The sequence below is a fragment of the Sorex fumeus genome, unplaced genomic scaffold, assembly GCF_029834395.1.
Source record: "Sorex fumeus unplaced genomic scaffold, SorFum_2.1 ptg000075l, whole genome shotgun sequence".
Classification (NCBI taxonomy): Eukaryota; Metazoa; Chordata; class Mammalia; order Eulipotyphla; family Soricidae; genus Sorex; species Sorex fumeus.
The window spans coordinates 25238368-25261671 of NW_026606132.1; the positions used below are offsets into that span (position 1 = coordinate 25238368).

The 23304-nt window shown below is 52.4% G+C and overlaps 1 protein-coding gene across 5 annotated transcripts in view; it reads left to right on the top strand.

Moving 5' to 3' along the window:
* The window catches only part of MTMR1 (myotubularin related protein 1), a 72554-nt gene that overhangs the window by 26729 nt on the left and 22521 nt on the right, over positions 1-23304 (top strand). For 4 of the 5 annotated variants that reach the window (XM_056130169.1, XM_056130170.1, XM_056130171.1 and 1 more), the window contains 7 exons: positions 1620-1695; positions 4904-4998; positions 5703-5810; positions 11378-11479; positions 11975-12058; positions 13295-13444; positions 14686-14874. In XM_056130169.1, the coding sequence (XP_055986144.1) occupies positions 1620-1695; positions 4904-4998; positions 5703-5810; positions 11378-11479; positions 11975-12058; positions 13295-13444; positions 14686-14874 (804 nt within the window). Of the gene's footprint in view, positions 1-1054; positions 1293-1619; positions 1696-4903; positions 4999-5702; positions 5811-11377; positions 11480-11974; positions 12059-13294; positions 13445-14685; positions 14875-23304 lie in introns of those variants that run through there. The other variant, XM_056130172.1, reaches the window with a different exon arrangement.

Genomic DNA, 23304 nt, shown 5'->3' on the forward strand with positions numbered 1-23304 from the left:
TTTGGCTCAAAAATATTTTTAAAACCAATTTTTAACAAAATTCAAGCCAAATAAGATTTCTCAGCATTCCAGTGAACCCTCATCTCCAGTCTTACTGTGTTTGTGGAGAAAGGGGGCGGAGTAGGATATTTTGTGCCCTCCCTGGAGAACATCCAGACTGCGGCCACTGTTTAACATTGGAATTTGCTCTATCTTCCGAGTGTTATTCCTCTGTTTTCTACAATTGGATTAAACTGCTGTTAATGGTGTTTTTAAGTGAACCATTAAGTGCTTTAATAATGCAGATTGAAACATTCTTATGACTATAAAATCATTTGGAATTTTTAGAAATCAAATTAGAATGATAAACGACATGCATTATTAATCTTTTGCTTCGCATAATTATGCTGAAAACTTAGCATCATTCCATCTGTTTTACTCAGAGAACTGTTGACCTCCCCCATTAGGAGGGTTTGGGTTCTGTTTTTGAGAAAGTGGCCGCCGCTGAGCAAATCAATGTGGGCAGGCTCAGTGTACTCTAGCGCCCTCTTGCTGATTCTGCATGCCATAACACTAGAGACGCCTCACTGAAACACAACAGTTAAACATGTATTCTTTAACCCAGCATTCCCCAAACCTTTGCAAACAAAAAAGACCTATTTGCATCTCTTGGGAATTGAGTGCTCTGTGAAACACAGCTTGGGAATGGCTAGGCCTCTGGACACCTTATTCTTATTCATGGCACATGATGTCGGAGATGCCAAGGAGAAAGGCACCAGTTTCCTTGGCCGCATCTCCTGGGGTGGCAGTACCTTGGAAGCAGGCCCTGAGCTCACTCTGTTCCCCAGCTCCATTTTTTCAGCCTGGGTTATCGGTGCCATCCCTCCCAGCTCATTGGAGACCGGTCACTTGGGCTGCAGTGCCAATCTGGACATTTAGAAATGTGGGCACCTGACTTTCCAGTCTTCCAAGTGAGGCTGGAAGTTGATTTGCAAGAAGCCAGAACTTGCTTCATGGCAGTGGGTGGCATGCTGCCGGCTGCCCCATGAGGGCACACAATCTTGTGTTCTGGTCTGGGTGCCAGTCCCCAGCTCCTCGGCTCTGCGCATGGGCACAGTCCAGCACAGGTAGCTGGGCAGCCAGACAACAGTTCAGGGCTTTCCACGTCTGTGGTACTGCCCCGAGAGCTTCCCTAGCTATTTTAATTAGCCTTCCGGTTTCCCACCCTCTCTCCCAGGGACGGCCATTTCTACAGCTGCCTAAGCACCAACATCTTCTGTTGATTTTATTTGTCTTAGTTTCATGCTCAGAAGGTAACTTTTTTTCCGCCCTTGCTTTCAAATTCTGGAGGCACCTTATAATAGCTGTCTGTGTAGTGATTACAGTATCTGTCATGTCCAGCCATTTCTGTATTAATGCTTTCTAACTGTGAACTTGAACTCTGTATAACAAGTTGCTAGACTATGCAGCATGGTGTCCTGTGATGCTGAGCTTGGAGACTGTCATGGAGGGGCGGGGGGGGGGGGCGCATACGTTTTGCACGCTTCAGTCGCCTTGTCGCAAGAGCGCAGAGCACCACAATCCTTCCCTGGTCGAGAGAGGGAAGTTGAAATTGATTTCTGTTTGGCTTCCTTTGCCAGGCTCTCCGGGATGGAAATAAGCTGGCCCAGATGGAAGAAGCACCACTCTTTCCAGGAGAATCAATTAAAGCCATTGGTAAGTCCCCTTGCTTGGAGAGATCTAGGAAACAAAATGGCACTGACGTGTTAGCACGGGCTGTGTATATGCAGGAGATAAGCCTGGCCAACATAATCGGAACGCAGAAGGGCTGGTCTCTTCACTCTTTCCCCCTTAACTGCGTTTCAACACCGTGGTGTACAAAGCTGTCCGTAATATAGTTGTTTGGGGCACTCGGTATTCTAGCACCAATCCCACGACCATCACTGAGCCCAGTTTCCCACGCTGCCAAGCCTTAGCAGGTACAAAATAATTTATTTTGTGTTGCTTGTTACATTGAAAGGATAAGTGGAATTATCAGAAAATAGTTCTGTAAAAGAAAACTGTGGAAATTGTCATATCTCACAATGGTGTTACTGAAGTCTTATCAGAGAATTTACTGTGCTATTTTGCTACTAGCTGGGCCTCTATGTTACTGATTTTGCTATCTGAGCTTAGTGGGTTTTTATGCTACTTTCCCATCTCTTTTGCTGTGCCGTCAGCGTTGTGGAATTTGGAGGTATAGCACGTGCTCTGAGCTCCAGGATCTGTAGAGCTGGGACGATTCTCGGCCCACCCCCTCCTAAGGAGTCCCAGGGTTTTCAGCCCGAAGACCAGTGTACCTTGGATTTTTGTCGGATTGGCACCTCTTCAGAAACTAGTGGAGAAGCTGGGCTGTTTCTAAGTAGAGGCTGTGGGGAGTGGTGCAGCTATGCGCATTGTAGCAGGGCAGGAACTTACCCACCCCCTCCCGAGGAGGACCGAAGACCTGTGATTCGTTTGCATGGCGTCTGCCTCTGCCAGTAGTTGTAAAGCTGGGCCAATTCTCTGGCTGAGGCAGGCATGAGGGCGTGGCTGCTGGGTCTTCTGGCAGGAGGGGTCCTAGAGGAGGCTGCCCTACCCCGCTCTGAGAGGCCCCAGAGTTTTCAGCCTGAAGGCAGACGGAACCTAAGCGTTTCATCGGCTTGACGTCTCCTCCAAGATTAGTCTGTCTCTTCATTCTTATTAATATCATGGAAACCCAGGAAAACTAAGCCCCGACTGAGGGGCCCAGCCTTTGCTCTTCCTCATTAATGGAGGCTGATGAGACACTACCCATGACATCAAGTCACTTTGTTGCAATTTTTCACTACAAGGAAAATGGAAAGGCCATATCCTATTTTATTGATTGATTGATTGATTTTGTAAACAACCATCACATTATTTTTCTCTTGTGAGTCAGCCAGACAGTTGTCTTTTTGGTTTTGTTTTGGGGGCCACACCCAGCGGTGCTCAGGGGTTATTCCTGGCTCCGTGTGCTCAGGAATTACTCTTGGTGGGCTCAGGGAAACATATTGGTTGCCAGGGATTGAACCTGGGCCCGCTGCATGCAAGGCAGAATGCTTTACCCACTGTACTGTATTACTCTGGTCCCCTCCTATTTTAATAATGTTTTCTAGAAGTTGGTAAAAAAAAAACTCTTAGTAACTCATAAGCTTCTTATGAATTCCATTTTAGTTCCACCAGAGGGCACATGTCGCCTCTCTGTTCTAGAAGGGTGATAGCCCGAGGGCCCACACCCTGGGTACTGAGTGCCAGGCCTTTCTGCAGTGGTGCACTGTGTGGGGGGATGCAGGGCCATTGGACTGCACTTCCGCTAGCTTCCGCTTTCATGGCTTCCTCACAAAAGCTTGTGCCTGGACTCGGCGCTCAGGGTAAGATCATCTGGTCAGGACTTGTGTGTAGCTGGACGCTCCTAGCAGGGCTTCCCCGTGCTGCTGTCACTGGGTGTCCTCAGCTGTGGTTCTGCTCTTTGGCTTTGGCAGCTTCGTTCATTCCTGACCGAGCATTGCTCGGAATGACCTCCATGCTGCTTTGAGAATGACCTGTTTAAAATGCAGAACAAATCCTGCCACGCCTTTGCTGCTGCTCCAGTTAGCCAGCCACACGGGTTTCGTGTGTCCAGCACACCAGGGAAGATGGCACAGTCAGGATGAGGGCTGTGTCCCTCACTCCCAGAGCCTTCCCCATAGCCTGTTACTAGCCCTGCCCTCCCGTGCCTGCCTGCCTGGCCCCGTGCTCTCGAGGCTCCTTTTCTAGAATTTCTGTGAATATACTGATTGGACGTAATCTCACTTTTGTCTAGTTTCTTCCACCCAGCAGAATTGCTTTGATTGTCATTCACAGCACAACAGTCTCTCCTTGATACTGTTCAACAGGATCCCACGTGTGGCATCCCCATCCATCAGTTGGTGGATCTTGAGGTTGTCCGTGCTGTTTGTGAATGTTCATAGCCTAACAAGTCTCCTCATTTCCCAGGGCCCAGCACCCTCATGCACCCTTCCATCCGGCCACCCTGACCTCTGTTGGCCTCGCTTCTTCCTCCCTTTCGTCTGCCCTCCTTCCCCTCTGCTTCCCTGCTGAGTTGTGTGAATCTTTTTCTTGGATCTCTACTGTGTGACTTGTGATGATAGCGTTTATTACACTGTAGTATAGCAGTAGCACCTCTCATGGGTCACAAGCTGCTTTTGTGCAGTTTTATCCAGAACCCCTCTAATCAGCGGCCTAATGAGTTCTATAAAAGTTTAGTGGAAATGTTTGGAGAATTTTAGTGTAATATAATTTGAATAATTTTTTCTACTCTAGCTTATCTGTAGTAATTCTTATCATTCCAGAGGAATGGTGTGAACGCTCATAGGAATCAACTCCTAAATGTTCCCAGCTGCATTGACAGGGATAATAAGAAATGAAAATTAGTATGGGGGCTGATAAGGAGTTTGAGCAAAGAAGTCTTCTCCAACTTAAATGCTAAGGTCCTAGTTTTTGTCATGTCTAATGAATTTATCAGGGGACAGTGCTTAGCTTTAATTGGTTTTCAGTAGCAGTAATGTATGAAATGGTAGCCTAGGGTTTGGGGAGTTTGAGGAATGTGTTTTGGGGTATGATTAGTTTATTACTCAGGAAGAATGTTAGCCACCTGGAAAAAAACACCTACCAAGAGACCCCCCAACCGAAAACCTCATTAAGTAGCAAATCAAAATTTTTGTTTTAAAGTGAAATTTAATTATGTCCTTCTGTCCTTATTCATTTATGCCTTTACTTCAAATAATAACCAGTGTAACATTCTTAGAAACCAGAATTAGAAATAGAAATCTTTGCAATCTCATGCTAAGGTTTAATGATGTGCAAGATCATAGCAATAGCTGCTACTTGAGACTTTTTCTTCCAGTGAAAGATGTCATGTACATCTGCCCATTCATGGGAGCTGTGAGCGGGACCCTGACTGTGACCGACTTCAAGATGTACTTCAAAAATGTCGAGAGGGTGAGTTTCCAAGCCTGCCCTATCTTTTAAAACTCTTCTGAACAAAGTAGAGATCCCTGGCAATCACACTGCTGTGAAAGCACTAGAGGCTGGGTTTTACACGTTTGCAAACATAGCTGGTCTCGGGGTTGGAGAGATAGTTCAGCAAGTGAGGCAGTTGCCTTGCAGTCATCTGACCCAAGTTCAATCCCCAGCACCCCTTATGGTCTCCAAGCCCTGTTTAGCAGAATTCCTGAACACAGAGCCAGGAGTAAACTGTTGAGTGTGGCCCAAAACCAAAAACAAGCAAACAAAAAACCAGAAAGTACTTGGTCTCTTGTAAAGAAGGCAGCTTACATAGTGCTGAAATCCAGAGGGAAGTCTTGATGGTGGTGTTCTGGGGATATACTCTGCAAAGTTTGTTTTCCATCATGGCCCTGATTCCTTAGCAAGGACAGAACTGTCCGTGCCTAGCCATCTTAAAATGAACAAGTTCTGGGGGCCGGAGTGATAGTACAGCAGTTAGGACATTTGCCCTGCATACAGCCAACCTGGGTTTCTTCCCTGGCTCCCCACATGTGCCCTGAGCACTGTCAGGAATGATCTCTGAGCAGAGAGCCAACAGTACGCCCCAAGAACCGCTGGGTGTGAACCCCTCGCAAAATAAACAATGCACGTGGTCTTTGACAGACTTTAACTATTTTTCATCTTCATTCTCATCCCAGGATCCACATTTCATCCTGGATGTTCCCCTTGGAGTGATCAGTAGAGTCGAGAAGATTGGCGCCCAGAGCCAAGGAGACAACTCTTGTGGCATTGAGATTGTGTGCAAGGTAAGGTATGAAGTCAAGGGCAAATTTCAGGGTGTGCCCAGTCTTTCCTGGCATAGGAGAGTGGCCGTGTGCCGCCAGGAGCTGTTTTCTGTAGGATAAGATTGGTTTGTCCTTTCCGCCTTGCCACAGGAAGCTTATTGGGTTACTCCCATCACAGTGCTCCCATTCCTCTGTGTTTATTTATAACCTCTTTCTTTGTGCTCTGTTAACTTGTAAATATTGCTTTTCTCTTCTCCTTAAGTCCTTTGTATAGTTAATTCAGAACAATATCCTTTTTGTATGGACACAGGAAGACAGTTAAAGCTATGCTTTTGTAACTTGGGAGTTCATTGACTCCGAATAATATTCACTCCAGGTCATCTGTTCTCTCGACTTAAACCTCAGTTGCCCTTACTTCCTAGCACCCCCAAAGCAGGGTCCCAACGAGGGACTGGATGGACTCAGAGCAAGTGGTGAGTTACCCTGGCATGGAAATGGGCCTGGCCAAAGCACCATAATACTTAACTATAAGTTAACAGCATGGTCATGGACAAATTCTGTCATGATCCAAAAAGCAACAACTAGATTCAGACTCTCCTAGGGTTAGGAATGATTAATCAGGCCTGAGCACTGTAGTCTGAGATCTGTAGGGAGATGTCCCCAGGAGAGCCACCATACAAGCTCAATGGATCTCTTACTGTGTCCATACAAAATAATATTAGGAAGTAGAATTAAGGTGTTAATTAAGTTATTGGACTACTGAGAGGAGAAACACCCCTACAAGGTATTTTGCCCTTGAGCGGAAGAAGGACTTTCATATGTTGATTGTGCTACTGGATGATGGGGTGGGGTGACTACCCCCAGTGCTGGGAGTTGGGGAGAGACGGGGAGAGAGACCAGGGCAGCAAGGTGGAGCATGGAGAGACTAGCAAGGGGGACAGAGGGAGAAGAATGGAGGGGAAGAATGGAGGAGCAGGCGTGTGGAAAGACGAGAATTCAGGCTGCGATGTGGAGAGATGAGTGGGAGAGACAGGAGGAGACGGGGATGAGGGGCAGCGTGAGACTCGAATGAGGGGCTCGGAGAGACTGGGGCAGGCGCGTGGGGAGAATGGTCTAAACGGCAGCTGATCAGCAACCAGCCTGGCCCTCGGCCCCTCCCCGGGTTGGGGAGCGGCGGGGAGAGGCAGAGCCCCTGGGGCTCTCCCTAGCCACCTGAAGATTATAGTTTTCAGCGTGTGAGCAATTGCACCCCACTCTGGAGGCCACTGACATAGAAAGCACCTGCTGTTGAAGCGGCGCCCACGAATGTGGACTGCGCAGGGGTCCTCTCAGTCACCCGGTGCTGGGGCTGCGACACACAGAGAAGAAAAAGCCAGCCGAAAGCAGAATTTGCAGAGCAGTGCAGTGCATGACCCGGGGTTTCATCAAGGGACCGCAATATTCATAGCTTCTGTGATTAAAAATGTGATTACGGTTCTGGGCCAGATTGGAATTTTTCACATGAGCTGTGATTTTTTTTCTGATTTGTTTTGCTTTGCTTTGTTTTGGGGGGCACACCTGGTGGTGCTCAGGGAATCCCATCTGGTGGTATTCAGGGCACCATTTGTGGTGCTGGGGCTCGTGTGTGGAACTCGGGTCAGCTGTGTGCAGGGCAGGTTGCCTCACGCACTGGCTCTCTCTCTTTTAAAAAAAATTTTTTTTTTATTAGTGAAACACCGTGAGGTACAGTTGTAGACTTACAGATTTTTGTGCTTGGGTTTCGATTATACAATGATCAAATACCCATCCCTCCACCAGTGCCCATTTTCCACCACCATCCCAGTATCCCTCCCACCCCCATCCCCCCATCCCACCCTGCCTCTGTGGCAGGGCATTCCCTTTTGTTCTCTCTCTCCTTTTGGGTGTTGTGGTTTGCAAAAGAGGCATCGAGTGGCAATCATGTTTGATCTATAGTCTACTTTCAGCATGCTTCTCCCATAAAATACAGCTTTACATCAAAGAGCATAGATATTAAAATTAGCTGGTACTGTTTGCTCTCTTTCTTTCTTTCTTTCTTTCTTTCTTTCTTTCTTTCTTTCTTTCTTTCCTTTTACCTATTGTTCTTTCTTTCCTTCTTCAACTGGGAGCATGCTCAGAGGTGCTCAGGGCTTACTCCTGATTCTGCATTCAGTGGTAGTGCTTGGGGAACCATATGCAGTGCTGGGGATTAAGCCCATACCAACCACATGCAAGGCAAGTGCCCTACCCACTGTGCTATCTCTCTAGCTTCACCCATTATTTTTTTTCTCAAATTTTTTTATCAGTGAAACACCATGAGGTACAGTTGTAGACTTACAGATCTTTGTGCTTGGGTTTCCGTTGTACAATGATCGAGTACCCATCTCTCCACCAGTGCCCATTTTCCACCACCACTGATCCCAGTACCCCTCCCACCCCCCTTATCCCCCCATCTCACCCTGCCTCTGTGGCAGGGCACTCCCTTTAGTTCTCTCTCTCTCCTTTTGGGTGCTGTGGCCTGCAAAAGAGGCATCGAGTGGTAACATCTTTAGCGCACGCTGTGCTCAGTTTCCGTTCTGTGCCCGCCACGCAGTGGGTTAGGTAGAAGTGAGTGGGGTAACTAGTCCTTGCAGAAACGCTGCAGCAGGGGTGGCTTCTCCTGCCCTGGACAGTTTAACAGCACCCCCACTTGAAGTCCTGCTGAAACTTCCAAGTCCAGTCCTCACATCCCTACTCATCTGCTGCCTTTGATCTTGTCCGCTCGCTCCCCCAGGTGGCCTCGATCACAGGTGCCTCCTTTTTCAGGGACAGGAAGTGCTCTGTGCTGCTGCTCTCCCTTGGTAAACTGAGGGTCTTGCTGGGGCCAGCGTCCGCTCCCCAGATAACAGTCGAAGTGGTAGCAGAACTTAGCGTAGAGGGTGGACACGGCAGGCAGTGCAGTGCGGGCCCGGGCCACGGGCCTGCTGAGCTGTGGAGAGCCCTGCTGTGCACAGGTAAGGGGGAAAAGCCCCCCAGGCCTGTGGGCACAGGCTGAGCCAGGCCCTCCCCGCCCCACTCTGACCCTGCCCCCACCCCGCCCTCCTGTCCTCTAAGTTGCTTCCTCTCCCTCAGTTGCCTCTGCACTCACATGGCACTGCACACCCTCTCTCCCTGGATTCTGCCGCCTTTAGGAACAGATCAGCTCCACCAGCCACCAAAGGGTACAGGGTTGGGTAGTCTGTGTCGCTGGGAGGCAGGCACGCTTGGCACTTGGCTCAGGGGCTGTTTGCCTAAGAGCTTTTGTCCGGCAGGGATGAGCATTCGCTGACACCCACTTACAAACATTTTGCAGCCCAGAGTGGCCAGGCCCTCCCAGCAATGTCCTCAGAGCTGGCAAGGTGTGGGGTTTGTTTTTCTAAGCAGGGGCCCCCCATCTTCAGAGACACAAAGGGAGGGTGTACGGAAAGGGACTGTCCCTCCACCTAATGCCCAGCACCCTGTTTGGGTTGCCACAGAATCACTGTACACTCGCACGTAGGTAAAACTGGGCAACACAAGCAGGGGTGTATAGACGGTCCGGCCTTTCTCCCTCTCTCCGGAGTGGCCTTGTGGGACCCCCGTTCTCTAGCAGTCCAGGCAGAGCTGCCGGGTCTTTGTCGCAGTCCAGTTAGAGTAGTTGCGAGGCTGTTTATTTAGTCAGCCCCTATTGATGGCCATTTAATTTATGTAATTGCCTCCTTTCTTTCTCTGTAATAATTACAACCTCACAATCATTCCCTCATTTCCGGGTTGCTCTCACTCTCATTTGTTTGTGGTTCTTTCTGGGTTTTTCGCTGGGGAGGGGCACACCTGGCGGCACTTGAGCCCACACGTTGCCGGGGATGGAGCCCAGGGCGACACACACGCCTGACATTGGCTGTATCACTGCCCTCAAGAAAGGGATTTTTTTTTTTTTTTGCGGCGTGGCTTCCGATCATGGAGGCTGGGGCCCCCTCGCAGTGTTCCTCCTCTCTGTGGGCTGGGCATTGAGTGTGAGGGCGGGGACGACTCTGCAGTGCCAGGGCTAATGGTGCCCAGCTGCTCTGGTAGCGCTCGGGAAGGTGTGGTGCAGGAATCACTGGGGTTAGGCGCATGCAATTTGCGGCCCGGCTCCTGTAATTGTCTTCCTAGGCCTAGAGGAGATTTGCGTGTGTGTGGCTAACGGCACAGATTTCCGTAGGACTCCAGGGCTGGAAGGTGTGGCTCAGTGGTCAAGTGCCTGTCTTGCGTGACCCAAATGAAAAGGAGCCCAGAAAGATGTCGGAGCAGTGCATACGTTTGATCCCCCACAGCCAGTGTGACCCTGCCAGTCCCCGGGCACTGCCAGGCACAAGCAGGTTTTTTTTTCTCTTTTTGGGTCACACCCAGCGATGCACAGGGGTTCCTCCTGGCTCATGCACTCAGGAATTACTCCTGGCGGTGCTCGGGGAACCATATGGGATGCTGGGAATCGAACCCGGGTCGGCCGCATGCAAGGCAAATGCCCCACCTGCCGTGCTATCACTCCAGCCCCAGCACAAGAAGTTTATCTCATCCCTGCCCCACTGGCCTAAGCTCTGCTGGAGGTGGTCACGAAAACAGTCAAGGGGAGAATGAGTCAAAGCAGCCCTGGGAGAGAAGTGCACCCCCAGAACTGGCCTCACCACCACAGCGGCTTTTCTCTCGTACCATCCTGGGAGTGCCAGGCTGGTGGCACTGTCTGCATCTGTGAGCTGGAGAAGCAGCAGTGTCATTTGTGGCAGGAAGTTGTTCAGGTCGCCCTGTGATGCTGGCGCATGGCCATGAGAACAGGAGAAACCTTTCTTCTGCTTAAGGTGTGCTACAGATGCTACCATGTCATCATGGTGGGGGCATCTTCAGATCAACGAGGACCCCACAGCCCAGTTTGAATACCCCGACCTGAGTGTTTGTAGATGAGATTTCCCCCCGAACATGTCCACTTGGTTCCAATTTCCTCAAGTTAAACCTGGTGGGAGGCGTTAATCACCGTGTTTTTTTTTTTGTTTTTGCTTTTTTGGTCACACCCGGTGATGTACAGGGGTTACTCCTGGCTCATGCACTCAGGAATTACTCCTGGCGGTGCTCAGGGACCATATGGGATGCTGGGAATCGAACCAGGTTTGGCCGCATGCAAGGCAAACTCCCTATACGCTGTGCTATTGCACCAGCCCCAATCACCATGGGTTGGCTGGCACAAGGCAGCAGGAGAAAGGAATGGAAGGATTTTACTCATCTCTGTATAGCATGGTGGGCTGGAGCGATAGCACAGCGGTAGGGCGTTTGCCTTGCACGCAGCCAACATGGCCGACCCGAGTTCGATTCCTCCGCCCCTCTCGAGAGCCCGGCAAGCTACCGAGAGTATCTCGCCCACACGGCAAAGCCTGGCAAGCTCCCCGTGATGTATTCGATATGCCAAACACAGTAACAAGAAGTCTCATGATGGAGACGTTACTGGGCCTGCTCGAGCAAATCGATGAACAACGGGAGGACCGTGGACCGTGGTATAGCACAGTGTCTGGTGAGTAGGCACTCGATGCGCATTGACGAGATGAATTTTGCTAATTACTTAATAGGATATGAGGAACCTACGGCTTGCTTATAAACAGGAAGAACAGAGCAAATTGGGGATATTTGAAAACCTCAACAAACACGCCTTCCCTCTTTCCAATGGGCAGGTAAGTATGCCAAAAAACAAAAAACCCAAACAAACCCAAATACAACCCCAACATTTTTGCATGCCTTTGTGGGAGTCCAAATATTTCATGGTCTTTTTAGTTTCTGGTCCATCCCCAGTGGTGCTCAGTGGCTACTCCCAATTCAGTGCTCGGAGTTGGCTTCCCCCAGTGCTGGGGATGATTTGGTGCCGGGGGATCTAATCCACTCCATCCCATCACAAGCACGTGAGCACTCCTCTCACTTCTCCTGTTGAACTGTTCCCTTTTCAGAGGTTTTCTTCCTCCTTTTTCCCCTTTCTGTGGGTAACTCATAGAATATTTGTCAATCTGTGCATAATCATTGCTTAGGCAAAGCTGCCACTTGGCTGCTTCAATATTTACAGATTGAAATAGGACTTGAAATCCACCAGCATCCCACTGAACGATGTGCTTTAGGATTGGGCCCATGATGCAGGAAAGAACTAGTAACAGGAGGCCTTTGTGTTTCAAATCCAGACGCTATTTGCATTCAACTATAAAGAAAAATTTCCAACGAACGGATGGAAAGTGTATGATCCAGTATCCGAATACAAGAGACAGGTAAAGTATGTTGTTTATCAAGCTGAACTTCTGCGACGTGACATCTCGTTCCTCCCGAAAAGGTTAGAAATGTAATGGAGAAGAAATGTTTGCAGTGCAGTGGCACGGAGGATTGCGCTCCCTAACCTGAACATTCTTCAGCTCCCGAAGCCCTGTGACTGTGCTCCACCGTCAAGGAGCTCTGCTAAAAGGCAAAGCAGCCAGCTGGTTCTGATTAGGTGTGCCGGTGGCGAAGTGATGAGCGAGGACCCAAACCCATGACTGCAATGAGATTTCCAGGGTGGTGCATAACCCAGTTGCTCTGCATCCACCTCGGAGCTCTTTGCCGAGGGTTTTGAGATAGCCCAATAGCATTGTCATTATTTTCATTTCGTCCCCACCTCACGTTGCCGCGGGGGTATAGATGACTTATTTCAACATTGGTCAGAAGTTTCTTTCGCCGAAGGATTGATAGTGGGTATTTTCAACATTTTCAATTGATAGTGGGTATATTCCAAGACCAGAGTCTTGGAATACCATGCTTATTCTTTAATTTAAAAATGACATAAATGTATAGAATAGGGTTCTGGTATTTAATTTGTGTCGTTAAGTATGTTTGGGAAGTTTTGTGCTTCCTCAATTTTTAAAAAGTGGGTAAGAAATAGATTTGCTCGATTTGCTCGAGCGGGCCCAGTAACGTCTCCATTGGAGATTTTGTTGTTACTGTGTTTGGCTGGAGCGATAGCACAGCGGTAGGGCGTTTGCCTTACAAGCGATCAACATGGCCGACCCAAGTTCGATTCCTCCGCCCCTCTCGGAGAGCCCGGCAAGCTACCGAGAGTATTTGATATGCCAAGAAATAGATTATGTTAGATAAATATCTAAATATAATATGTAAAAAGGTGAACCTTTTAAGAAGGTGAACCTTATAATCCTAAATGGAGTTTTTTGTTTGTTTGTTTTTTATGGAATTTATTGGAAGATAAGAATTTTGTTTCGTTTTGTTTTTTGCTTTTTGGGTCACACCCGGTGATGCACAGGGTTTACTCCTTGCTCATGCACTCAGGAATTACTCCTGGCGGTGCTTGGGGGACCATATGGGATGCTGGGGATTGAACCGGGTCGGCTGCATGCAAGGCAAACACCCTATCCGCTGTGCTATCGCTCCATCCCAGAAGATAGGGATTTTGTGTGGTTTGTGATTGTACATTTGGAAAGTGTACAAATGTGCTTCTTTCCTTCTTTTCTCATCAACAGGGTTTGCCAAATGAGAGTTGGAAAATATCCAAAGTAAACAGCAACTATGAACTATGTGACACCTACCCAGCCATCATTGTTGTGCCAACCAGTGTGAAAGACGATGACCTTACAAAAGTGGCAGCCTTTCGGGCGAAAGGCAGAGTCCCCGTAAGCATCAAACACTGCTGTTTAGTTATGCGCTTGCACTGATCAGCTCTTAAATGGAAAGAAGCGAGACAGAGAACACTCTAGGGACTTAAATGGAAAAGAGAAAAGAGAGCCTAAAACCCGACACAGAGCTTTGACTCTCAAGAACTGCCATGTTATATAAATGTCCTGTGTGTCCTGACCCCCATGTACCACTCAGTCTCCTCACCCTCCTGAGTGCAAGGGATTGGAGTAGAAGGCGGCAGGGAGGGGTGAGGGGGAGAGAGCATCACCTTGGCCTTAGCAGATGACCGTGCTGGGCTCGCCAGGCAGGCCTAGTAGAAGTGCATGTCTTGTTAGGTGCTGAGTGGAACCATACCTTTATCACAATAGGATGGACAGCCAACATGGCTGAAGAGTTTTGTTCATTTCGGGGCCATATCCGGCTATTCTCGGGGCTGTTCCTGGCTGTGGATTCAGGAATGACTCCTACTAGGCCTTGGGGTGTGGTGTCTGGGATTTGAATCGGGGTGGGTGGGTTGCAGGGTAAGTGCTTTAATCCCTATACTACCCCTCCAGCCCGTGGGTGAAGCTTTTAACAGCTTTATTGAGATTTAATTGGTAGGAAACTGCTGTGTATATTTAATATGTACAGTTTCCGTTTGGACAGATGCACCCACCTGTGATCCTATGACCATAGTCTTGGCAACTGTGAGCATCTTTGTGCCCAGAGTTCACAGTCTGCTTTAATCCTAAGTCTCCTGGTCCCAGGAAGAAAAATAGGAGTATTCGGGGGCATAGACTCAGACTGGATTCGGGACCGTGCATTCATTTGGGCCGCCTGGTGCTCCTCTGTCGGTTGTCGACACAGAGATATTTTAAATCAGTAGCACTGTAGCACTGTCCTCCCGTTGTCCATCAGTTGGCACGAGCAAACACCAGTAACGGCTCCATTGTGAGACTTGTTACTGGTCCATCTGTTGAGTTGAAAGACTCAACAGCAGCAAAAGCTGAACTTCACTTCCACGTTCCTGGGAATCGTAGGCGTACCGGGGAGGTACCTGGGTCTAGAGCGCATCTAGTCAGGCTGGTGAACGTGTCATCCCACGGCCATTCTCATGTTGGGACGGGCCTGACCCTCTTCCCTTGCAAGAAAGCATGCAAAAGTGTGCCGGGACCGAGAGCTTGTTTTCACAACCTGGTCGTCGGAGCGCTTATTATCTCGGGGACCTGAACTAATGTGGGTCGCTTATAAATGCTAGGTGCTGTCCTGGATTCATCCAGAAAGTCAGGCAACGATTACCCGTTGCAGCCAGCCACTTGTGGGTCCCAACGATAAACGCTGCAAAGAAGATGAAAAATACTTGCAAACCATAATGGACGCTAACGCACAGTCCCACAAACTAGTCATCTTTGATGCCCGGCAGAACAGTGTCGCTGATACTAACAAGGTACATTCCCCACCCACTGTGCAGCGGGGGTCTGTCCTACCGTGTGTGTCAATTGCTGTGTAGTTGGGTCGCCCCCGGAGCTCCTCTCCCTGCCCTCTTGAGGCTGCTTCACGGTCTTGTCAAAGCAAAGACCCTGAGCGGGCCTCGTCGCCTAGAGAACAAAGTGAGTATTGAATGGAGCGTTGTGAGAGGCCGGAAGAGCCTGGGAAGATGCCGACGGCCCGATTAGTTCCTCTGTCGCCTCAGGTTTGTTAGAACGGGGCCCCCTTCCTGACAGGAGGCCAGAAGGCCGAGCTCCGGTCAGTCATGACATGGGCGCCTGTTGGATCCCCAGAGAGGGCGCCAGGTTAGGGCAACCTTGCAGCCACCGGCCCCGCCATCCCCTGGGGAAGGGCTGCACCATCTCGCTTCCCTTAATGGGCCTCCTCACACGCCGGCCTTGGGCCTGCTGTGGCAGGGAGCTGGGGCTAGCCGCGCCTCTTGGCCCTGTGTAAATGATGGGCAAGGAGCCCCCGTGGGGGAAACGGCAGAACAAAGGTGTCCCCCGGGTGCTGGGGGAGCGAGCAGAGGGCCCCCGCTGGGAGCGGGCCCCGGGAAGAGCCAGATGGGACCTGCCCTTGTGGGCGCCGGGCTGCCCCTTCCTTCCCTCCCTCCCTCCATCCCTCCCAGTGCCAGTGTCCCTGTCCCTGCAGCGGATGTGAGGCCTGGCCGAGCCCTCCCCGTTTCCTGCTGACCTCCTTGCTAACCTCAGCGGAAGCCACTTGGCTCTCTCACATTTTTTTTTTACTTTTTTTTTGGGGGGGGGTCACACCCGGCGATGCTCAAGGCTTATTCCTGGCTCTGCTTGCACTCAGGAATTACTCCTAGTAAGGCCCAGGGGACCCTGTGGGATGCCAGGGATTGAACCCGGGTCCGCCACGTGCAATGCAAATGCCCTCCTTGCGGGGCTGTCGCTCTGGTCCCAACTCTCTGTCACTTTCCAGGCCATTTCACCCCCTCCCAGCTGCTCCCCCCCCGAGTGGCTGTGCCTCTCAGGCTCGGGCTGGGCTGGCTTTGCTCCTCCGCCGCGTCCCCTGCCCTGGCTTCAGCAGCTGGCACTTGCTGACTTTTCTTTTCTTTTAGAAAAATCAAGGCTTATGTATTTATTCCTCTGACGCATTCGAACAAATGTAAATGAAGTCAATTAAAGGCATGCGTATTTCAAAATTTCTTTGGTTGCATCCCCGTGAATTAGAGTTACGGAGTGCTCCATGATCGTGTTTCAGGCGCGCAGTGTCCCCACACCAGCCCCTACACCAGGGTCACTTCCCTCCACCAGGGTCCCCAGGTTCCCTCTCAGCCCGGCAGATCCTTTCTTCTTGCCCCCCCCCCCTTTTTTATGGTTTCCCTTTTCAGCACCGGGTTTACCGCACTGCATTAACAGGATATTCTCCGTTCACTTCGCTCCTCTTGGCTCCCCGGCCTGGCCCGGTAGGAACTCTTGCTGTTCCCAGCCTAGGATGAGAGCCCCAGTGCGCCGTGCAGTAGAACAGCATCTCCGCTTGACACAGCACCCAGAAACGCCCTCCCGCCATGTCCCCAGCCTCCTCTGACAGGCTGTCTGCTCTGGAGGAACTGAGCAAGTCTCTGTGTTTCCCGCCCCCCCCCCCCCCGTGTTGATGTCCCCTCCTGCAGGCTGCATGACCACAGCAGACAGTTGCCTCAGCGGGTGGCTTGCCTGCTGCCTGGCTTGGCATGCCAGGGAGGTTGGGGCGATGGGGGGCGAGCAGGCCGAGGGCTGGCAGGCAGTGTCCGAGTTTCTGGACCGGGCGCAGATGCTGCTGTGCTAGTTCAGTACATGGCCTGGGACCTAGAACCCCAGCAAGGCCTGCTGCTTGCCTCGGCCGCTGTGGCCACCGCAGCCCAGCCACCACCTCCGTCTCGACTCAGCCTTCTCTGTGTCTCACTCTGACGGCACTAGTGCCCCAACCCCTCCAGCTAGTCCAACGGAACCATAGCTGCAGAGACCCTTTTGCCAGGAAGGGTCACATTCACAGGTGTTGGCAACTTGATGTGACTGCCTTTTGGGGAGGGGGCATTGTCCTCTCGCTCCCCTGGCGCCCACCCCTGCCCTACCATTCGCCCAAGTACTGCAGCATGTCAGGAGAGCAGCCGAGCCCCAGGCTTGGTGTACTGCATGCAGTCATTCCTGTGCTTGTGACACAGCCCGGTCCCCAAGCTGCAGGTCTCAAGGGACTTCAGCCACGGCAGGGTCTGTGTGGAAGAAACAGCCAGGGCTGGCCGGCTGCCCGTGGCCCTGTTAGCTTTTGTGAATATACAGCATCTGAAAGGAGAGAGACTTTGCTCTTCACTTTCCAGCCTGTTGCCATGCAGTGTTCCTTCCTGCTTCCCTGCCGAGAGCTTCTTGGGCCGGGTGGCCAGTAGAGCTGGTGAGACAGTTGCCCCTCAGAGAGAGCAGCCCCTCCCCGCCGGGCTCGTTCCCTCTGGCTTCCTGATCAGATGAAGGGCTTCCAACTCTGTTGAGTCCTTCCACCGTAAAAGGGGCGTTAGGCATTCAAAGACCTTCCCTGCATCAGCGAGAGGACCCTCCCCCACCCCGCCCCGCCTGCTCTGTTGACATGGTGCGGTACACTGTATACAGTTGGACCTTGGCCAACTGTGGTGGGCTTGGACTGGGTCCCCCCATGTTCCTGCCTGTCTGGCCCTTTGGAAGTGGTTTTGCAGGTGCTTGTAGCTCACGTGGCTGCGCCAGAATAGAGCTGTGAAGCCCAGCAGCTGCCCGGGCTGAGGCCGAGAGGATGAAGCGGTGACAGTCCAGCTAGTGCCGAGGTGGCGGGTCCTCACCGGAAGCCCAGACAAGGGCCTGGTGCCTCAATGGCACCCGGGCCTGCCTGCACCTTAGGTGGGACCACTGGCCTCCAACGCTGGGGACAGACAGCGTGTGTCATTGTGAGCTCCTGGACTCCAGCCTAATAAGCTGCTGGGGACAGCGTGCTGGTATTTCGTAGCCGCTCGGTCTGTGTCCCGCCCCTTCTCTTCAGCCCAGACCCTAAGCGGTGGCACTTCCCCAGGGAGGAGGTTCAGCCGGTGGCAGTGTGCCGAGCCTGCCCTCTGCTGGCCATCTGCCGCACTGCAGCCGCAGCTGTGGGCCCGAAGGCCCCCATGGGGCTTCTCCAGCTGTTCCCGCGGGAGGAGTGGCACCCGGGCAGACTGGCAGCAACCGGCCCAGGCCATGTGGCGGTTGATTCTGCATTAAATGTGGGGCCAAGGCGCACAGCTGCAGAAGTGGGGGCTTAGCAGAGCCGAGCGTGAGTGGCATCAGATGGGAGAGGCCAAGCCCCGCCCCAGAGGCGCGCATGAAAGTCCTCACAGTGCCCCTGGGGAGTGGAGACAGTCCCTCCCACCTGAGCAGCCGTGCAGAGCTGGAGATCAGAGTTCCGTGCCAAAGCCTGGAAAGTGCCCTCCAGTGGGGGGTACCCCAAAGAGAGGGGCGGTGTCCTACATGCCGGGGCATTCCTCAGGGTGAGGTGTCTGATTGAGCCACTACTCTGGCGAAGGACCATCGATGGGGCTTCTGAACAGCAGCCTCGCACCCTCCCACCGCCCCGGAAGCTGTGCAGTCTAAGACCAAGGTCTACTGTCTGCTGAGGACCCGCCTCTTGGTTTGTCGACAGCCGTTGTCACACGTCTCCTAGGGCCTGCAGCCCAGCGGGAACCCCCTGCCTCGGGACTTTGAACCCCTGTCACCTGCCCACAGCCCATTGCCTAATGCCCTCATGCTCCCACTGATGAACCTCGCCAGGCTTCTGAGGGCTGGGGAGTGGCTCTGGGGCTTGTGGGGGAGGGTCTTGGCCTGTCGCTTCTGGCTTCCGGCGCTCAGCTTCTCAGGAGCACTTCCTGCTGCTTGGACTGGGTGCAGATGCTGGTCTGAACCCCGGACCCTGCGTTCCCTCTTGCATGGCCTGGCTCGGCTTGCTGGGCTTCCTCGGGGTTCCCTCGGCTGTGGAGGGGCCTGTCTCCTTGGCTGGCTGATTATTCTTGGGCCCTGGGCGGGGCAAGTGGAAAACAGTGTTCCACTACCAGTTGATCTCCCAAGGGTCTGGCCAGCAAGGTTTTTTTTTCTCCCCAAAACTTTCTGAAGCTGGCTTGGCTGGCTTGTACTGAGGCTCCTTGGCACCCCTTGCCTCGTTCTTTCTCCATCTGTGCAGGTGCCTAGTCTCTGCATCCACATTCGGAGCCCTGGCAGGTACCTGCTTCCGTGACCCCCATCTTCTGATTGCTCGTTGTCTCGTTTGTATCTTTAGTAATCCGTTTCCAGGCAACCAGCTGCCCTTAGCCATCTTCTCCTGGTGCCTGTCAGTGCCACACACACTTGCTCGGTGCTCAAGTGCTTGATAAACTGGAGGCCTGGCTGTACTCCAAGCCGCCTCCCCTCGGCCTACAGACTCCCCGGGCGACCATCCTCAGCCCCTGTGCCGTGTACCTGGCAGACACTCTGGGAGGCCGTGGCGGGGCCAGCATCTTTGTGGGCTTGCTGCGGATTAGCTAAGGCGAGGGAGACTTACGTAACCGATTCTGTTGCCGTTTCATCCCCCACAGTGCCCCTCTGAAGGTACAAGGCAGAGAGAGGGTGCTGGTTCCACAGCGACTTGGGAACAGAGGTGGCGTCATGAGCCTGCGGCCGCGCCCCAAGATGTGCGCCGTCCTCTCATATGCACCCTCGCACCCTCGATGCTGCCTCTCCCTCTCCAGGAGCCTTGGGAGGAGGAGCCAAGGGGAGTGGCTGAGCTGGGGGCCCCCTGTGCACCTGTGCCCGGCCTTCAGAAGGGCCTTGTGGGGTGCGGAAGTATCTCCCGTCTTCCCGGGGAGTGACTGATTGCCAACAGATATGGCGGAGCACTGCCCAGGGGGCTCCCCTTCCCAAAGCCTCTCCTGTGTGGGCCAACATCCTCTGCCACCCTCATCCCTTCAGCACTCTTCAAGCCCCACTCCAGGCTGGGTTCCTCCCTTCATCCATGGACACCGTCTCCACCCGGCTCAGGCGACTGTTTCCTGACTGCAGTGGCCTAGCCGCCTTTGTATGGAGAATGGTCCAGCCGGCCTCGCCACCCTGCTGCTTTCTCTCAGCCCACCCGCCCTGAGTGTCTTCTCTTTTGTTCACTGTCCCGCTTCCGGACAGGTGGGGGTCCTCTCCTGGTGCGAGCTTTGGTGCTTTCCAACCTGGAGGGGCTAGCTCTTGGGGATGCAGCCCTGTTCACTGGATCCCATTTCCGGCTGGCCCAGCAGTTCTGCGTAGGTCACCCATACCTGGCTCCGGGGGCAGCTGCTCTCGCATCTTCAACTTTCTAGAGTATTCCTGCAGGCCGCGGACGTGGCGCCGAGGTCTGCTGCCCTGGCTTTGCAGGCGAAGCCCTCCTGCTCAGGGTCCCCAGCCTCTGTTCACTTCCTCTTTGAGACTTGGCCCCTCTACTCCGTAATTTTCTCCCATCCTGGCGTGGTGGCCAGCCTCGTGCCCTGGCTGCCTGCTTGGACAAGCTCTAGTGTCACTCGCTTCCGGGGCTGTGATGGGGCGTCAGACTTGGGGCCTAACACCCACGAGGCCAACTGAGCCTTCCCTCTGAAGCTTCACTCTGGAGGTCACAGTGAGACCCCCGTGCCCACCGCTGCACTCTCCACTTGAATGCCTCCTTCCTGGTGCTCACTACGCCCCAGACCGAGTCCTGGTAACATGCCACCATCTCTTGGGTCACCTAGCCCAGACCCATGGGTGTCACTGGCCCCTTTGTGCCACCTGTTTCCTGTGCCACATCTGCCACCGTGTTCGTCCTGGGCTTGTGTCTGTGGTCAGATGTGTCACTCTACTGCCTTGTACTTCCTTCAGCCCAATGCTCCGTGAGTGTGACCTGTGCCTACTGCAGAAGGTTCCACCCACCTCCTTCTGCCCATGCGGCCACTAGGAGCTCCTCCCCATTCTCCTGTGCTGGGAGCACCCCTGCACTGCACCTTCCGCTCTTTGCCTCAGCCATCACCATCACTGCTGCCCATGTGTGCTCTGCCCCCTGCTTACCCACGTCTTGGGAAGTGCCGTTGGCACCCATCTCAAGCACCCATGCACATGGCCTTCCTCCCACTGCCGGTCCTTCCTGACGTGCCCTCCCAGCTCCAGGCCTGCTCATGTAGCCCCGCGGGCCCTCCCCCACGCCACTGGTCACGTGCCTTGAGAGCTGTTCTTCTCCCTTCCTTGACATATCTCAGCCATTTGCTCTGGGCTGAGCATTCAAAGCCACTGGGGACCGAACACTTCCTCTATTTCACAGAATGTTTCTTTTGAGCGAGGTAGCAGTCACACAACCTGAAACTCAGCCACCTTCCCCAACTGTACTGTCCTGTGGCTTCCAAGGTGGCAGCGGCTGCCACCGTCTCATTCCAGAAGGCTCTGTGGCTTCCTGTTCCTATGTGTCTTGCTCGTTCCTCCCACCTGCCACCCCAGTTGCCTCTCATCTCTGACCTTGAATGGCTTGGCCTGATCTGGACGTGCCCGATACGTGCCGTCTGTCTGCTCTGGCCTCTTTCAGCAAGGGTTGGTAAGCCTTGTCCACCAGGATCTCATTGAAAAAGAAGGTTGTGGGGAGGGAACCTTCCTGGCCACCTGGGTAGGAGATTCAGTGTGAAGGACCCGGGGCCTCTGGGTCAGGGGATCGTGTGGTTCTGGGGAGCAAGCCAGGGCCTGTTCCTTAACCTCTAGACTATCTCCGGGGCCAGCAGACCCTCATTCAGAGTCTCAATCTTAGCTCCCAATGATTCCGGCACATGGCCACATTTATCAACATTGGTCCATGGCTGTTGAACTTTCTTGCCCCTTGTGGCCATGATGCTCCACTCCTTCATGTGCAGGTGCATGGGTGAATACCTCTTGCAGTTCTGTGGGAGTGAGTTGCTGATTTGCATAGTAATACTCCGTTCCTCTTTGTGAGGAACCACCAAACTTTCTCCCCACAGACTCCGTAGTTGCTAACTTCCTGCCAGCAATGTCTTGGGGTGCCACTTTCTTTACATCCTCAACATGGGTGTGAGCTAAGGGTTGCTCTCTCCAGACTGAAAGCTAATTAGCTGCCAGGTTTTGTCACCAAGAGTGGATCTCTGTCCCTTTATTACAAACACTCCTTGACTGGGTTGTGACCAACACTACACTACTTAGGGCCTATTCCTGACTCTGTGCTCAGGCATCACTGCCCTGGGGCTCAGGGACCATTTTCCATGCTGGGCATCAGAATCAAGTGCTTTAACTCTACCTCCTCAGCCCTACATTTTCTTTCTCTTCCTCCTTTGGTGTTTGCTGGTTGGTTGGTTGGTTGGTTTTGCTTTGAGCTTTTAAGGCCACGTCCGGTGAGACTCAGGGGCTGTTGCCCAGTCAGTTGCATGGGGGTTGCTCCTGGTTGTGTTCAGACAGTCATGGGGTACCAGGTATCAAACCCACGCCTCCCACAAACAAAGCATAAGTACTCGCCCTTGATCCAACTCCCTGGCCCCTGCCTTTGCGTTTTATTTCACTTAAATTGCATAAAACTTATCATCTAGGACCTGCAATTTCTTATTGTACAGAACTTTCATGGAAGCACAGCTATCTCCATCCAGATAGGTGGTATTAGCACTGTCATCCAGTTGTTCATTAATTTGCTCGAGCGGGCCCAGTAACGTCTCCATTGTGAGACTTGTTGTTACTGTGTTTGGCATATTGAATACATCATGGATAGCTTGCCAGGCTTTGCTGTGAGGGCAAGATACTCTCGGCAGCTTGCCAGGCTCTCCAAGAGGGGCAGAGGAATCGAACATGGCTCGTACAGGCCGACCGCGTGCAAGGCAAACACCCTACCGTTGTGCTATCGCTCCAGCTCAGATGGTATTAGCAGAACTTTTAGATCTCATTCAGCTTGAGTAAGATGCAGTTGTCAATGACGTGAAAAACTGATACTCGTCCTAAATGCACAGAGCCAGGAGTAAGCCCTGGGCACATCTGGGTGTGGTTCAAAAAACAGAACAGGAAAAAAAAAAAAAGGACAATGGCCAGATTCTTAGGGGTTGAATTGTGTCCTCAAGGAAAAATATCAAAGTCCTCCATCTTGGCATCTGTCCACGTGGCCTTTTTAAAAATGGCATGTTTGCAAATGGAATCAAGTTGAGGTCAAGCTAAGCTAGCATGGGCTCTTAGGCTAGTGTCCTAAGAAGAGGAGGGACAGAGGCCGGAGCAATAGGACAGTGGGGAGGGCATTTGCCTTGCACACGGCCAACCCTGGTTCAATCTCTGGCATCCTTTCTGGTCCCTGAGCCGTCTGGGAGTGATCCCTGAACACAGAGCCAGGAATAACTCCTGAGCACTGCGTGTATGGCCCCCAAACCAAAACAAGAGCTCTAAAGAAGGTCCGCAGACAC